The 17,978-nt window shown below is 41.3% G+C and overlaps 1 protein-coding gene across 1 annotated transcript in view; it reads left to right on the forward strand.

Moving 5' to 3' along the window:
* Window positions 1-92: 92 nt before the first annotated feature.
* KCNB2 (potassium voltage-gated channel subfamily B member 2) overlaps window positions 93-17,978 on the forward strand; it is a 185,035-nt gene continuing 167,149 nt past the window's right edge. Inside the window, exons 1-2 of the mRNA XM_057363931.1 lie at window positions 93-441; window positions 16,169-16,853. Of these exons, the coding sequence (XP_057219914.1) occupies window positions 16,275-16,853 (579 nt within the window). The 5' untranslated portion in view covers window positions 93-441; window positions 16,169-16,274. The remainder of the gene's footprint in view (window positions 442-16,168; window positions 16,854-17,978) is intronic.

Genomic DNA, 17,978 nt, shown 5'->3' on the forward strand with positions numbered 1-17,978 from the left:
CGCCCCGCCGCCGCCGCCGCCGCGCACAGCCGCAGACACGGGCGGCCGCGCCGGCAGCCGGCGGCTCGCATGCAGCCGGGGATTACGGCGGGGCGAGGGCAGCGAGGGCTCGACTCTTATCCCCCCCTCGGTCCCCCCCCTCCGCCCGACGCCCCAGCCGCTCGCCGCGCGGCTGCTCCGGCGGCTTTTCATCTCCGGGGGTAGGAGGGAGATGCCTTTGCCGTGGTTTTTCCACCCCCAGCCCTCTCCGTGCCGGGGGGGGCGGTGATGTGGAGCCGGGAATGTAGAGGAAAACCCTCCCCGGGAAGGAGCGACCAAAACAAATCTCTCGCCGTGGCTTTGGCGGCCGCGCAGTGCCCGGGGAAGCCCGAGCAGCCCCTGCCAGCGCCGGGGAATCCCTCCTGCAGCCCCCGGCGGCGCCCCGGGCGCCCGAGGAGCAAGGTAAGCGGGAGGGCATCCCTCTTCCGCCGAGGACTGCCTTTCGCTTTTATTTGTGTTTATTCGAGAGCCCGAGTCATCCCCAGCTGCCGCCCTGATGGGACTATCACGGGAGGCGAGAGCTGCCCGCTGGCCGGCCGGGAGCGCGGGGAACCCCGGGGTGCCCCGGGCGCTGCGCGGGGAGCGCCCCTGGGGAGGGGGCACGATCGGCGGGGCGGGACGGACACCGGGTGTCTTCCTTCCCCGGCTGCCTGGACCGCTCCGAGAGAGGATAACACAATCTCACCCTGGAGCGCTTTGGAACCGTGGCTTGTGTTTTTGTTCCTTCAGAGCTGCTAAAGGGAGGGAGGGAATGACATTTCGTAGTATTCTRCCTCCTGCCGTGGGTGAGCTCTACCGATAAAGGCTCGTCATTTGTTTCCGATGCTCTAATAGCGCTTGTGGAAACCTGATGATAGAAAACCTCAGCGTTCTCGGTAGCTGTCGTTGGAATTACCCCATCTACCAGGGGACTGAAAAATCCTAATTTCTATAAAAGAAAATACACGTAGCATTGTGCTAGTCTAAAATATGCTGTCATATATGCTTTCGGTGTGTAGGTAGCATGCTGGTCCCTGGATTCAAAACCTTAAATATCTTTATGAATAGGTATGTTCATTGGTCTGCATGGTTTCTACAAACCATTCMGTGTGTTTCTTCTCTCAGAATTTCACTGCCCGGGTGAAGGTAGACCTTGGACTATACCCTATGTATGTACTGTCCATATGTATAGTAGGGTTTGGACTACATTCAATTCAAATTACATAATGATTAAGATACAAATAGGCAGTATATGTGTCGTTTTGTGGACATTTTAATTCATTGCAGATAAGACTGACTCCAGCAACACTGCTAAAATTGTCACTTTTTCAATGTTTGTAACAGAGGAAGTGTCCATAGCATCAGGTGGAGACAAGGTTCCTGAGCAAATACATACTCATYGAGACCTTGCTATTAAAAGGACACCTAAGCGAAGGATTTCAGTGACCCCATCCTGTAGCTCTGAGGAGCTGCCAGGATTGGTTTAGAAGAGGAAGAACAGCAGCGAGACTGGGCAAGCTTGGGAGGGGGAAAATCCTGCCTGGTGATRTTTTGCATTAAAGACACCCAAAGTTCAAGTTTGCTCAGCTGCTGAGTCTGTCCAAGTTAGTGCAGAGCCAGCACCGAGCCTTAGAGGCTGGGCAAAGTCTGCGAAACTGGACATCCTACCAAGCCTRGGATGTGATTCTCCAGAGAGTTTTAGTAGAAACTTTCGGAGGAGCAGCGTCAGCGAGTACCACTTGTGAGAATTGTTTGTTCTCCTATCACTGAGATGTGCTAGCAAAACTCTGGAAGTCTTTCCCAGAGAGATGAGGTGCAGCACAGAAAAAAATAGTTTGTTTCTCATTCTTAACACCTCTGTCTGTTCCGTTCAAACAACTGATAGATCTGATAAACTGTCTCTTCGTTCAGCCTTAGTGGAGCTTGCAGCTGACTCGTTATAATTTTTTTATTTTTTTTTTCCCAAAGAATGCTTTTGCAGGCAGCTCTCACCACAGCATTCGAATTGCTTTTGCCTCCTTTCTCAGCTGGGTGCTGTCACTGGAGCTCAGCAGGTTGCTCTCATTCAGACATACACAGACAGTAAAACRTCTTCAGCTTGAGATGAGGGAGAGGTGCTGTTTGGAGCAGTTCAGCCTGAACAGTGTAATTCGCTTGAACATTTTGAAATATCCCATTGCCATGGGATAACAGTGCCATATCACATATATTTATTTGTACTCARCCTCTTTTTTTTTTTYCTAAGTGAAAGTTAATTGCAAAATTCTGGCTTGCCATTCAAAGCAAGGCGAGAGGTCAAGATTTGCAATAGCTTTCTTGCCAGCATTTGGGATGCTGCCAAACAGTTTGTTACTGTCACTTTTAGAAAAAAGTCTTGATGTTATGTGACTTCCTTGAGCTTCATGTAACTACACGCAGGTAAAATATATTCCATGAGGCTACTGTATTTAAAGCCACCTGCTGAAGGATATTTCAGTCAGTGTTTTACTCCGTCTGTTGTTCTTATATAAACAGCACGTTGGGGAGGGTCTCAACTCAGAGGATGAATTCAAGCTGAGATATGTGGTGAATTAGRCAGTGACTGGAAGTATGTCAGTGCAGTGGGATTCCACTGCAGACCCCTCTGAAAGTGTCTGCTCTACCAGCGTTACAGACCTGCTGCTCCTGACTGGCAGAGCTGGGAGCCAGAAAGGGAAGCACTTAAAGTTGCAAGGCACTTCAGCTTCTCAGAGTAGATATATATGCATTCAAAAAATGATTTTTTGGATGTTTTCAGGGGTCACTTCTATTAATTTATCGTGTTATTACATAATTTCTTCTGACCCGGCAATGCTCACAGCTCTTGGAATTAAGCAATGATTGCCTCTGAAAAGATTCCACGTTTGTCTAGTATTGCTATAGTAAGTTTTATCACTTTTAGGAATAAGGGTTTTTTTTACCTGATAAGTGTCTGAATATTATAAATGTGGATGCATAATAAAAAGCAGGCTATTGTTTACTTAGTTGTATTTTGCTGTTTCTAGTCTTATCAGGATATGAGCACCGTAAGAGAAAATATTTTTTATTTCCCATCTGCAGTGGGCATCTTTTTCTTGTGGTTATTGCTGGGGTAATGGCACTGGATATTTGATTTCTTGGATGTTATAATAAAACTTTGGAACATGTTGTTTTGACTCACATTTTAGTGCGTAGAAATGGCTGCTTACTTTGTAAAAAGAATATTAACTTCAAACCAAAATAAACTTTACAATATTAAATTGCGAAGATTTTTAAAAATGTGTGACAGTGTTCTACGAGATAAGTGAAAATAAATTGCTTGGGATATTATAGAGTAGTTTAATCATGTTGTAAATGTAGATTTTCGTGCAATCCCATAGCTTCCTATGKTTTTTAATCTATAATTCTCTGGCCATATGGAAAGGATATGAAAAGAATTCCAYTATTTTGAATTTTTTCTTCATTATTATGCAATTAGAGGTATCATATTGTATGCTRTAACAGATACATTGCTCAGTCATGCTCAAATTAAATCTAAGTAAAATGCAAATATATGATTAAATCAGAAAAATAAACAGAGAAGCTTAACTACTCAAGTATTTCTTGAACAGAACTTGGAGTTTCTTATCTTGGTTACCATATGAAGTCCGTCCCAGTATAGCTTTCCAGACCACTAAATACCATAGAAGACTTAGACAGAGTATACATCAGTCAAGATACTTAAAATTTATTAAGCTTAAACCTGCCTGTCTTCTTCATAAAATGTGGAAGGAGAGCARAGGCTATTTYGCTTTTTGCCTGACCCAGCACTTGYTACAGCACATACCGAAATTTCAGCACTTGACATCTTCCTGAGTTTTCACTTGTTTGCTGTGCAATACATTRCATCTTCCAAGTCTGGAGGGCTGGACTAAACTGAAGATGAGTTTCTTAAATTACTTTTGTTCACGASTATGAGAGTATGATGATGTTAACTACATAATCAGAAAACAAAGAATATTATTTTGAATGCACCTCTTCATGGATTATGGTGACTATATGAACAACAGGGAAGCAATAAAAGCCTCAGGCCGCTAAAATCAGTGGGGGTTTTAACTTGTTTGTTTCTATTGCAGGAAATCTATATTTAGCCATAATGATAGATCAGCTGTGACTTAGGTGTCTGGCTTCCATACATCCCTATTCCTCCTCTGGATAACTGTAAAGATCAGTCAGTAGCATCACTGCTGGCACCGGCAAGAGAGTCAGAACAACAATCTATTAGCCAATAAATAATAYATGCAATGCTGGCATAATGCAGCTCTGAGCATTTAGGAGTAGGCTGCCATAAGCAGCARTTGAACTCTGCACAAGGAACAATGACAATTGACCAATTTCCCTCTCATAGATCCATGACAGGGAGCACAGCACMCTGCAAAATTGTGTGAGGGCATTTACAGCCTGAGCCAAGGCAGAGGGGCTGAACAGTTCTCTTGCTACAGAACGGGCAAGTGATGCAGAAACCCCTGGGTTTGTCAGTGCTTCTCCCTAAGAATTCAGACTTGCTATTGCACGGTGTTCTTCATGCTGGCATCATCTTCAGGTACTAGCTTGTTAGGAAATAAACATCAGCCCTTTAGGTGAAACCACGTTACGAGGAAATGAATGCAAAGCTGTGCTGATAATTAACTGAACAAAGCTCTCAAACCTAATCTTCTTTGATGACACTGGAGATGAGCTTTTCTCCCTGATTGCCTAACAAGCTAAGAAATAGAAATCAGTTATGGCAGTACAGTCCWAATACAGAATAAATTTGCCTCAGAGCATCAATAAGGTGGTTCATAAAATAGTATTTCACAGTACCTCATCAATAGTTAACTTTTMGAAAATCAGCTGTATTTTCAATATGTAGAGATAAAAATTACAATGAAATGCAAGAACTCAAAATGAAGCCATAATGCTTTTTTACAGAGTTTTCAGTTGTATTATTTGCCCTCTTAAGGTGTAAGGGTTTGGTTTACCTGCAAGGCTGTTGACCTCATCTCAGATGTATTCTCAGATGACGGAATAATCCTGCTATAATTTGTAGCCATACRTTTAGTGTAAATTTGCATTTACCAGAGACATTCTGAGACAGTTTGAGCAGAAAGTGCTGGCAAGCCGCAGAAGCTGGAAGAATCCCACTAATGTATTTAAGCAGACTCAAAACAGTGAATAGGCTTAATTAGCCTTGAAATCACACAACTGTGAGTGACAGTATTGTATGTGCTCGTCCAGTGGTCAGTGAGATTAATAGCACACGGAGTTGCATACMTTGACAGCAGTGCCATCTAGAAGGTCTTGCCTTCTGGAATATTTCCATCTCATGCTTTCTTCATTCCTGTAATTGCTGACATCGAGCAAACCTCTCAACTGGGTARGCTTTGTACTTGCATTTATTCTCAGGACGAGCCCAGCTGCCTATAGTCACTTTAGCCCCTACTTAGGCATGTCACTAAAGTAGCATTAGCAGTGCTGTGTATCTTCTGCTGCTTTTGAACTAAAGAAGGGATGAGAATGTTTGACTGCTCAAACATGTTTATAGATAACCTAGGCAGAAGCAAAAATATCTCACTTTTGCTCAGTAACCTTGTGGTTAGGGTACTCACAGAGAAAAASTGAACTTTTAGGCCTTTCGTAGATTAACATGACGCAAATAAATATTTYACTTCTTGTAATCCAAGATTAGCACCTGCCAAAGGACTGGTCACCCCCTCAGTTACAGAGTCATTCATGTCTGTTGTCTTTTAAACACAGGCTGCCTCATTCCTGCTCAGTAGGAAGGGGATGGTCTCTGTCACTGCAGCAATCCTGGGGATTACTGATAGCAGCAGGAGCCTGGAACAAATGAACCACAGGTTTGAATCACCAGGGATGAACGTGGTCCCTCCGTGAATGTTTAATGATGGAGCAGTTACATCAGAGTGGAGCCAAGGCCACCACCTCAAGGTGTATTTTTGGTTCTATTGAAGGACTATTTTACATGTCTCTTGTAAGGGGAGGTTTCCAGGCTTAGAATGCTATGTGGGTGGGTTTTTGATCCTGCTTACGCATTGGGCCTGGATGGGAGTTAAGAGCTTCTTCTTCCTGACTGACAAATATTGTGTTGATCCTGCCTTAGAAGTTCCTACACCCTTCTTTGAACTTGGGACTTGTATGTTTAATATTAGAAACCCTGAACTAATGGCTCTGATGAAGCACATTTTTTAAGAGGATGCTGTGGCTTTTAAAAATACATTTTGGCTTGATAAAGGAAAATAAATTAATTTATAGTGGCATTTTTTGTAAAAGTATTCCTTTTAGCCTGTCTTTATTTCAGAATTATAGCAACAGTAGCATAGGGTTGTGCATGAAAGTGAGTCCTCACTTTTTTGTATTCTCAGGTCAATTTGAGGGTCAAAAAATATCAATACTCCTGGTATCAGGTAGGACTGAAAGTCAGTGTAGCTTYTCCTCTACAGTGCTAGACTGGAGTTCCTAAGGACAGCTTTCCCTTGCYGACCCCCAGACCAACTGTATCTTTGTGCAGCATGTGGAATCAAAGCAGATAAGGTCTTTCATAAGGTCATGAAGCAAAGTTTTCTGTTTTCTGGGTGACYACTTTTCTCAGATAGGCAAAATAAGACATTGGGTTTTCCTAGGCCTTACACAGCAGTTTGTAGTATTAGTTTGGGTTGGTTTTTTTTCCAAGGCATTCTATAGTTGAAGGCATCAAAATATTGAAGGGTTGGATTCTTCAGAATCAAGATTAAACTGAAATTTGTCTTAATTTTTAATGATAAAAGCTTTTTGGGAAGACTTGCTGATGCTGTGACCTCAGGGACATTTCTGGCTGTGTACAARGGCACTTGTCAAAAACTGAGTCACCCAAAAAACAATTCATTCCTCTGTTCCACCTTTGGGGCTTCTGTAAAGCGCCAGCACAAGAATGTGAGCTAGGCTGCTGATGGATTGAGACAAACCTCTTGAGTAAATCTGCCCCTTTCAAACTGTATTCTTTGGCTACATCTCYTCCTATCTGTTGTCTAGGCAGGTTCAGGCCTTCCATTTACCTTGGTTGAATCAGGGCACAGTCCCGCTAGAAATGGCTGAAAATGGAATTTTTGACAGAAGCAGCAATTGAACATAAATGTTTTCATTTCCAAAGAAGTCACTTAAGAGTGAGTACAAGTGTGCTTTCCTTAATTGTAGATTTAGGATGGTGGCATTGCATGTTTTTGCTTTATTAGAAAACTCAACTTTATACCAGGATTCTGGCCAAATACAGCATCCACAATTACGAAAGCAGTTTCTTTCTAAGAGGGATAAAATCTGACTCTTTTGTAAGATGTGCCTCATTATTTCAGACATCATTCTTTATTTATATAGGATAATATTATATGTTGTATAATATTTCTTTGCCCAGAAACCTAGATCCATCATTCAGTACTACATTGTGCAAGCTTTTCTTCAGGAGAACAAAAGGACATCTGGGAAGTTCTTCCCTGCTTTCAGCTACTTGGCAGCACTGTTCTTGTAGGGAGCAATGGGAGATTGAAGGGTTGGAGAAGCTAAGATGTTTAGAATAGCCCTAAAACTAATTGCTTCAGGACAAYTGGTKACAWCAGTGCCTCCKCAATGAAAAAATGATGTTTTGACAMTATCTTCTGTCATATTAATGCACTGCAATGCGATTAGAAGAGAAAATCAAGTAGTGGTCAAATAAATTGCAATTCAAAGCTCTAATTTATTAATATTAATGTATTTACTATTATTAGTATATCCTGTATATGTAACATCTGTAGRCCTCAAAGAATTTCAAGGAAGCACCAATCAAACCTGTGGATCCAGAGAACTAGCTGGGCTGTAAACATGTAGTCTGACTTTGACMTGACATGAGGACCTTACACCATCACATTTCTGCAATATCTCGTTGTTTGGCATTAAAGAAAACGATCTGCCATTCGGCCTTGTACTTCTCTGTGACAGCTCATCTCCTCAGAAGTTTCCAGGGAAGGTTAAATAAGCAGTGAAAGACATTATCTTTGGCAAAAGCAATAACAGCCCTTAGCAACCAATTGTAAACATGAATAGTAAAGTGCAGACACGACCAACAACTCCATCCTAAACAAGAGATGTTTCAACCTGTAATGGAAATGGAAACTCAGTTTTTGTAAACTGAGCAGGAATGCATCAGGATTGTTTGTAAGGATCGTGTGGCTGTACTTGTCACAAGCACTGACAGCAGAGCTGATAGTAAGGAAAAAGAGAACCAGAGTTGATCTGGAATAAAGGTTGGTGGGGATCTTGGTTCAAGGCTGGCTGGGCTATAAAGTCATTTTCAGTGCTTTCTTGAGACCTCCGTGCAGCCTGGGGGTATGGTACAAACCCAGTGCTCAGCTGCAGGCTTGTGAAGAGGTACTGMTGAAAAAGACCACTTGAGTCTTAAATTTCACGAGTCTTGAGTAACGTTACTCTGAATGCTCCCAAGGACGTTCAGCTTTTTGTAAAGCAGTCTGCATCACCTGCACTGTGTCTAGAGCCCGCCCACACGGCTTTACCTTGTGTAGGAGCTTCAGTAAGTGATTACAAGTGCTATCRGGGTAGTTAGTAAACTCGATAATCCGAAATTGCCAAGCTTATGTGACTGCAAGACTTTRGAAACATTTTATCAGTTATACTTTCCCTCTTTTTCTGTCTTCTGTCACCTTACCTATTTCTGTCTGGATTTTCTTATCCAAGGCTCTTAGGGAATATATAGAGTCTCAGAGTCTGCTGCTCCTTGGTGAAGTTCAGCTCATCCATCTAAAAGACACTTCTGTGCTCAAGATGGTGAGAACAGCGAGTTAGCAGACAGACTGATTTAGTCAATCTAAAAAGTTCGTCTATAAAAGGCCTCATCTTTTCTGAGTGTTTCCTGCAGATCTCCAAGACTTTGTGCAGCCAAAGTTTAAATTTTCACATACCAGAAATAAATAATTTGTGAGGTCTGTTAAGAAGTAGAAATAATCATCATTACAGACTAATKAGCCATAGCCCCAAGAGCTGGTTTTGCAGGATCTTCTCTCAAAGCAACATTTTACTCTTCATAGACCAACCCATCCATAGCTGTAAGCAGAGCTCTCTMGGCCACAGGTGGGATTTGGTCTTCATTCCTGGGAAGATGCAGCTCTCCAGTAATGGCYGTGACCACAGCTGTAATCTGGCAAGAACCAGGCATTGCTCACAGAGAAGCTGTGTCACAGGGGAGACAGGCTAAGGCTCCAGCTTTGCCCCTCAGACTCACTGCTTCMAGTGATTTGATCCACTGAAATCTCTCAGGACTTGAGCCCAAGAGCTGCCCACCAGTAATGTGGACAATCAAAGCTCAGTGACTTCTCTCCTGYRYGTGCATGTGTKTKTTYCTGCATTTAGAGAGGAATCTGAGASAYACMAAGGATGCTCAGGAATWCTTTGACATGTTTCCTGACACTTCCTGCCTTCAGCTTGCCAATCCTTAACTATATGAGATGTGACTTCCCTAAAGGTGGGAAATGGAAATAAAGAACAACTCATTTGAGCGGAATGCTTTTATGCATGAGTTTTAGCTATCACCTCAGCCATCTTTTTAAAAACTGAAATTAAGGGAAAATTCTACTAAAAGATCTCACAGCACACCATTAAGAAACTGCAGGTTATCATATTTTGAAACAGAGCAGACATTTGAGAGCTAAAATGCGGCAGTGGAGAGATTACAGMAAAGCAGACATTGAAAGAAAAGAAGAATCATGCAATCAAATAAACCAGCAAAAATGTGTTTGCCCATAAAAATGTATTGGTTTGTCACAACTAACTTGCTTCATCTTTTCTTGGCTAACTTGCTGGATCCCAGGCTGTAGGCTCTAGGMCTCAGATGCTGAGCTGGGCACAGGCTTTCTAGGACTTTTTAAAATCACAAAGTATCTCCAGTTCTCCAACTAGACGAGACCATAAAGGTCTTTTATTTCAGCTCCCTGCTCCTCACAGGATTATGTAAAACTAAAACCAAAACCATATAACTAAAAACATTGACCAGATACTCCTTGGACTAAAAGACTTAATGTCATGACCACTTTCCTGGAGATTCTGTTCCAGTGCCCAACAATCTTTTGCGTGAAGAATCTTTTCCTTATGTCCACCCTGAATTTCTCCTGACATTGCACTAAAAAAACCTAAAGCTAACTTTTCTAGTGTTTTTTCTAGCTAACTTTTCTTAGTGTTTCTAGTGTTTTTTCAAGTGTTACCTATCTGCATTATATACAGTCTGAAGTTGTGGTCAGTTTTAACAGCCAAACTAGTAAATGCAACAATTATCTTCCCAGATTTTTCTTTATTTCAGTCAGCATTTTTGCATGTGAAGAAAACCAGCACACTGATCTTAAATTCTCCAGACTTGAAAAAAAAATTACATTGAATGGGATCACCCATTTAATAATTTGTTTAATCATTTCACAATCTCTCCTTTTGTAATCCAGAGCTTTCTTAACCTTTTAAAAAAGTGATTAAAAATCGGTACATTTAGGATCACTCTGTTTTAAAATGTTGAAGACACTTCCAGCAGATTGTGAAAAACTCTTCCATTTGTTTTCAAAGCAAGGATATTAATAAAATCTTTCCTTGAAAACAACTTGACAAGTTTTGACAAAAATACATCTTCTGAAAAAAAATGGTTGAAGTTTGTCTCTTAAAAGTCAGAAGGAAGCAAAATTGTTGCTTTTTCCTGGGTGTCTTCTTAGGTAGGTACCACATATTTTTTTTCTCTCTGCTTTAAACACAGGACATGCTCCCAACAGTGAAGTGTGTTTATATACTGTAATTTCTCCATATTCTGTGGCGAAATTCGTATGGCAAAGATTGGGAGAGATGTTTATGGCAAGGGACACAAGGGTGGCTTGGATATGAATCCTTTAGGAAGGGAGGTTTTGTGCATGGAGGGGGCTGACGCTGCTCTGGGCAGCTGGCACAGTGACCTCCCTGTGTGCAGCTACACTCACCTGGAGTCCCAAACTCACAGAAAAGTGAACAAACCACTTAYTAGGAGCAGACCTTGAAGCATGTGGGCTCTCCAGCCATCCTTGGAAATGGCTTGGGAGAGTCCTAACTGTGCCGTGGCAGGCGATGCTCCGGCAACGTGACAGCGCAGACAACTGTGCTCCACAGCCTGAGGGTTTAATCTGCTCACGCAGGCATCCCATCAAAAGTGCTGAAATGCTGAGGACTCTGTCAAAAGAGGCTGTCTCAATCTGGGCAGCCAAAATTGTTGGGTACCTCAGGCATCTGTGACCTTCATTTCTCCATTATAAAGCAATGGTAATAATGGCTTCCTGCTGAATTGGAGACTGGGATACCCTGGAAGCGCTTGGGTAGGAGAGGGAGAGCTCCCTGAGGGAAATTCAGCACTTTGCRTGTAATGTAGGCCTTGCAGCAGGAAATGCTGAATAACATCAGAGGCCAAATACCGAGTGAGAAAGATGAAAAGAAATGGTAAATAATTACCTGCTCATGTAAAGCAGAAGGGATTGATGGGGGAGTCACACCCATTAAAAGCTGCATGCCTGTGGTGCGGGGGAGGGCACTTWACCTTCCTTCTGGCTTTCCCTAGCCTTTTGAGGTTTTTTTTGAGCTCTTTGAAGTTTTCACTTTTATTTAATACAAAGAATTGGCTTTGATTTGAAGAGTTTTATGCAATATTACAGGTATTTTGCTACAAAATAATTTTAGTATTGTGCAGGAAKAATATAGGGTTTATCTAGATTTAGTCTTATATATGGGGTTAAAGGATTTTTTGTTTTTTTCTACCAATTGCTAGGAGTGGTGCTGAGCATTAAGCTGGCTTTGCCTGCCTCCCAAGGGGTAGTTACATTTCCCATTAATGTGTCCACCAGCCCATGGTGGACAAGGTGTGTGGTGGAGTTGAATACAGCCTAAAGGTTAAGGCAATAAGCCAAGCTGACAAGTATTTTAAGCCTTCTCAGGAAAAGAAAATCTGAGTTAGTTGCAGTAACTAAAATCCAGAAAGGTAATGTAATGAATTGTAAAGGTAACCTGACTTTGAATAATWTTGTTATARTGAAAGGTCTGGTGATTTTGTATCRATAATGTGGATTTTCAAGTAAGAAATATAATACAGTAACATAAAGATGATTCCCTTTTGGGACAAGGTAACCCACAAGTTGATGAGGGGTAGCCAGTGGTCTCTTTGGATTTCAGTAAGGCTTTTAATACTGTCTCACACGGGCAAAAAGCCCCACAGCTGGATAAACACATCATGGGATGGGTGAGCARCTGTCTCGAGGGTCAGGCACAAAGAGTTACTGTGAGTGGGGTGACAGCAGACTGGTGGSCTGTCACTGGTGGGGTTCTGCAGGGCTCCATCCTCSGCCCTGTGCTCTTCACCATCTTCAGAAATKACATGGATGCAGGACTGGAAGGATACTGAGCAATGATGATATGAAACTGGGAGGAGCTGCTGACTCCTTGAAGGCAGGGAGGCCCTGCAGAGAGACCGCGACAAATTGGAGAGGTGAGCTATCCCCAACGCTGCAAAGCGTGACAAGGACCAGCGCCCAGATTCTCCACGGGGATGGGACAACCCTGCGTGTACAGGCAGACTGGGGAATGAGAGCCTGTAAGAACGCCAGGGAAAGGGAGCTGAGAGTSCTGCTTGATGGCAAACTGAACATGAGCCAGCAGTGCCCTGGCAGCCAGGAGGGACAAGGGTGTCTTGGGGTGCATCAGGCACAGCATCACAGCCGGGCAAGGGAGGGATTGTCCTGCTCTGCTCTGACCTGGGGCAGCCTCACCTCGAGTGCTGGGGACAGTTTTGGCCACCACAATATAATCATATAAAACTATGGGAGAGTGCCCTAGGCACGACTGTGAAGATGGTGAAGGGACTCTGTGATTCTGGAAGTAGAGGCTCTTGATTACGTTTCTGTTAAAGGCAGAGTTAAAACCAGGCTTTTTAGCCCAGGCTTGGGGAAAAGCTGCAGAGGAATATTTTTTTTTTTTTTAATTTATTGTCAGAGAACAAAAGAAGGTATGAAGAGCAAAAGAAGGTGGGAAGAAAAGCATTTAGGAAGCAAACTAGAAGAATTAATTTATTTATTTTTAAGTTATACATTCTCCTTTTTGTGTGTATTTCAATGACAAGAGCTCTGTAAAAAAAAAGGCAAAAATCACCTTCATGGTTCAAGATTCTTCATTTGGGAAAATGCTTTTTATYTGATCTTTTCAGAGTGCTGCATGTTGTGAGTGGTAGTTCATCCATTGGTACATCCATGCATACAGAGCACCTTCTCAACACTAAACTTATTAGTGTTTCACTTCTGACCTGAGTGTTTCCACCAGGATTTTTTTACGCTTTTTAAAAAAGCCATATTTCCTCAAGTAGGAAGATGCAACCAATAATTWTACTGACCAATCAGAAAATATTTTATCATCTCTACCCCAGTTGTGATGACAGTCAAATTTCTGCATTATTTAAYAAATATGTGAGGTAACTACACTGTGGAAGAGCAAAAACAATGTRTAGTCTTGCATATCTTTAGTTTATGCAGTCAGAAAAATAAATAAGGATATGGTCAATTAAAGATGAATCAGGTGAGATTCTTGATTTCTACTGTGTTTTACTCAATATTGCTAATATTAGGCTACACATTTTCATTTTTAAAATAGAAAACAAATCCATGAGATACAGTAGTGAATAAACTAGTAAACCTCTCTAGAAAWTGCCTGAAGACTTGACTGATTTCATGAAGGATGACATAACCTCTTTATGAATTTCTTAAATTCTTGTGTTTTCTTATGTAAGACAACCTTTAAAGGAGAAACATCATTGMGCATAAAAGTCCAAAAGCATTTCTTTTAAAAAAAGTTAGCAAATATTTCCTCTGTAGAGAAATATCCTCTCATAACTGGTTACTCTTTTTGTGGTTGCCTGTATGTCAGAGTGAAAAATGCTTCACGGATCACTAGGAGACGCTTAAGTGAGATCTTGCAAAGTTTTGAGTCCCCCACTTCTCTGAAGTTTCACCATCATCCTCTTGCATGTAAGGCAATGAGGAGGAGRGTAAAACCAGAGGGAAAAAAAATCAGCCTAAGGTCAAGAGGAAAAAACCCACGAAACAAACACAAGGGAAGCAAAACATGAAACAAACACAAAAGAAAGTGACATATATTATGTAAGTTTACTGATGCCATGGCTTTAATTTTGACTGGACATTTATCTTTTCAAGTTAAGTTATCAGATTATCTTTTTCATGAATGAAGGTAAATGTTACAGGCTTAAAACCTTATGCAATTAGGCACAGAAGTGCTCTGGGTTGCACTGGGAAATGAGGAGGGATCTGCACCATGAAGTGCTGGAGGCAGGATGGGAAGATGGAGAGTATTTTGGCCCTTGTGGTTTTGAAATTGGTTCAGTTTGACAGTGAAATTGGTAACTAAAATGGTGGTGTTCTGGGCTGTTGCCATCATTTACCTTATGCACCAAACAAACAAACAAACAACAAAAAACCAAAAAAAAAAAACCCTTTAGATGCAAATGTTACTCTGATAAGTAATTTTCCTCTTTTCTGATGTYTTTGGACATGATAGTCTCTTATACCTGAATTGTAGTTGGCTGATTCTTACTCTTATTTCATGTGTTAGCAGAGGAACTTTTAAAATTCAGATATAATGAAGTTTAGCAATTTTGATTTTATASCAGCAACATAGTCAGTACTGTCATGGRCATGTCAGATGAMACACTGGAATAATTCTTTGTTTTTYCTGATATTTCTAGTAAAGGATTATTCTAGATCCTCACTGCTCTGGTGAGGATCTGATCTTTGCAACCTTCTAATTCTCTTTCAAATTTCTGTTCTTTTTCTTGGTGAGTTTGTACCTGTTTGTTCTTGTGCCATCATGGTACTTTAGTACAAATAGTTCAACCCCCTCCCAGGTTTTTACTTCTGATGTATTTATAGGTAACAATCCCTCCCAGCACAACTTTTATGCTTACTCTGCAAAGAATACCAAATTCTTGTACACATCAAATTCTTGTAYATGCTGGACTTATTTCACTGCAAGCGAAACAAACCAAGCAAACAAAAAAATCTCCTGTTGAATTGACTGTTGAATTGTTGATTTGCAGAGAAGAGGAGGAGGAGATTCAGCTCTGGGGAAAAAATAAGGAGGACTTTCCAAGTTTGGAACAGTAGCCTTGTCTAAGCATTCTCAGTATTCTTCCTGTGAGCCATGATGCTATTGCTAGGTTAATATTTAAACACTGTGTCTGACAACAGCAGCAGTAGAGCTGGTGGGTGGGTTTCCTTCCTGAGTGATACCGATATTCCAGATTTGGTGACAAACAGAGGCACTTCAGAGTTCACTAAAGCACTAGGCACAGTGAGTGAGGATGCACTKGTGGGTTGTTGGAGCTGAGGTTGCTGATTGCTGTCATGCAGTCATGTCTGCAGCAATTTAACMGGTGAGCAGGGGGGCAGAGAAAAGCCTTTCAGAGGATCCAGAGAACAATATGCACAGCCCTTGCCTGTATGACATGTATTACTGCTCAGCTGGCCACAAGAGTTAGGATTCTTTTGACCTGTTTGTAAAGAAGTAAGTGCTGTCTGGTGCTAAAAAATATGACTTATCAGGGTGGCAGTTGAATTGTCTGGTGAGTAGCATTTACTCATGAAATAACAGCAAATTAAGACTTGGGTTGGGAGAAGGAGGGAAGCAGTTTGGTTTGGAGATTTTGATATGCTGCATTTGTTTTACTCAGTTTCAGAATCTCCCAAATTTGAACTTTTCAATAAAAGGGAGACGAGCCTTTGTCTTACTTTTTAATTAGGGACATCCCTACAATCTTTCCATTTGCACACCTCACACATTAAATGGTAAGCAATCAGGTTAAGCTAACACAGCTGCAAATGCAGAGATTCCAGTGAGTTTTTCCTTTGCTTAAACATAGTGCTCTTGGCTGTTCCGGTTGTTCCAGAGGTTCTGTATGTTAGCACAAAGAGTATCACTATAAAGAGAGCAAACAAACAGCAATCATTAAATTTTCATCTGCATTTGAAAGTATGGAAAGAGAGAGAGAGATTGGGGGATGCATTGTACATGGCAATATTCTAATTTTTTTCTTTTTTAGCTTCAGGAATGGAGCTGTCTGTCTGAAGAGGACTCTGCCCAAACATTTGTAGTCTCCAAGCTCATTCTCCTACAGACTCTGGTATTACAACTTCATCTTTTGCAGAATGGCTGAGAAGGCTCCACCAGGGATCACCAAAAAGTCGTCAAGGTCCACCCTTTCTCTCCCTCCGGAACCAGTGGAGATCATCAGGAGCAAAGCCTGCTCACGRAGAGTTAAAATAAATGTCGGTGGACTCAACCATGAAGTGCTGTGGAGGACTTTGGACAGACTTCCAAGGACACGATTAGGGAAGCTCAGAGACTGCAATACCCATGAATCTCTGCTAGAAGTATGTGATGACTACAATCTAAATGAAAATGAGTATTTTTTTGATCGACACCCAGGGGCTTTCACTTCCATTTTGAATTTCTACAGGACAGGGAAACTACATATGATGGAAGAAATGTGTGCTCTCTCTTTTGGTCAGGAGCTCGATTACTGGGGGATTGATGAAATATATCTAGAATCTTGCTGCCAGGCAAGATACCATCAAAAGAAGGAGCAGATGAACGAGGAACTGAGGAGAGAGGCAGAGACATTGCGAGAGAGAGAAGGGGAAGAGTTTGATAATACCTGCTGCCCAGARAAAAGGAAGAAGCTTTGGGACTTGCTGGAGAAACCCAACTCATCTGTTGCAGCAAAGGTAGGATAAACAGTAGGCTTAAGACCAAGACAGTAGAAAATGGTTTCCTGACCATTTGAATTGCAGGAATCAACAGCTTTCACCGAAATATTCAGAGAAAAGAAGATCTAAAAATCTACGTATCATTAAGTGAAAACACACAAATTCATCGTAAACCCCACTGAAATCAACAGATGAAATCCTGTTGAGTTCAGTTGTTTTTAGGCAACTACTGTACTTTCCTTTTGCTATAAGTGATCAGAAATATCTGTGTGATTAATGGACTCCATATTAAACACTTAAGTGAAAATACAGCTAGAGTACACTATGAACTTGTTTGTTAGAAAAGCACTTGGTTATGAGAAACATCCATTTCAGTATTGCTTGTCCTGTTTCAGGCCCTGCCTGTGTGGTGTGTCAGTGTTTGGTAGGTTGTGCTGGATAGGCACCAGAGAATCTACAGTTGGCATGGTTTTACTATGGCATGTTTTGTCTTATACTGCATTTTTGCAGTCAAGAATGAAAGTATTTTGTATAAAAATACTAAAATATTTATGCATATCTCTGCATGTATATATTTACATATATGCATATTTATTTGTATACAGGTGTAGGTAAATATAAACAAGTGCCTATTCTATACATTTATGCACACACAAAAAAAATATATGTGTAAAATTTATTCCTATTCAGTCAGAAGTGAGAACAAACTCAGATGAACCCTGGTTCCAGTGCTGCTGTCTTCAAACAGGCAAGTTGGTTGAAGTCTTACTGATACAGGGGAAAAGTTTACCCTTGTTGTGGAACTGGGATTGCACACACTGATGTTGGTACTGCTATTTAAAAGAAAAAATTTTCTTTCCTCTTGAGGAACTTATTTATYCTATTTGTGGTGTGAGGCACTAATTAATGTGAGGTAAATTTTGGAAGCTTGTCTCCAACTTGAATGACTCAAAATGAAAATGTTCCAGGTTTAGATGTTCAAGTTAAGCTTAACTGTGACTTTATTTTCTTCTGTTGTTGATTTGTTATTGGATGCAATGCTCTTGGAATAAGGTAAGTATTAAAATATGATGGTACCATGGACAAAAAACCAGAATTTTGACAAAGATTTTTCTTGCAATAACAACCCCTACTATTGAAGTA

This window comes from Malurus melanocephalus, unplaced genomic scaffold (genome assembly GCF_030028575.1).
Source record: "Malurus melanocephalus ecotype Western Australia unplaced genomic scaffold, MMel_1.1 scaffold_32, whole genome shotgun sequence".
Taxonomy (NCBI): domain Eukaryota; kingdom Metazoa; phylum Chordata; class Aves; order Passeriformes; family Maluridae; genus Malurus; species Malurus melanocephalus.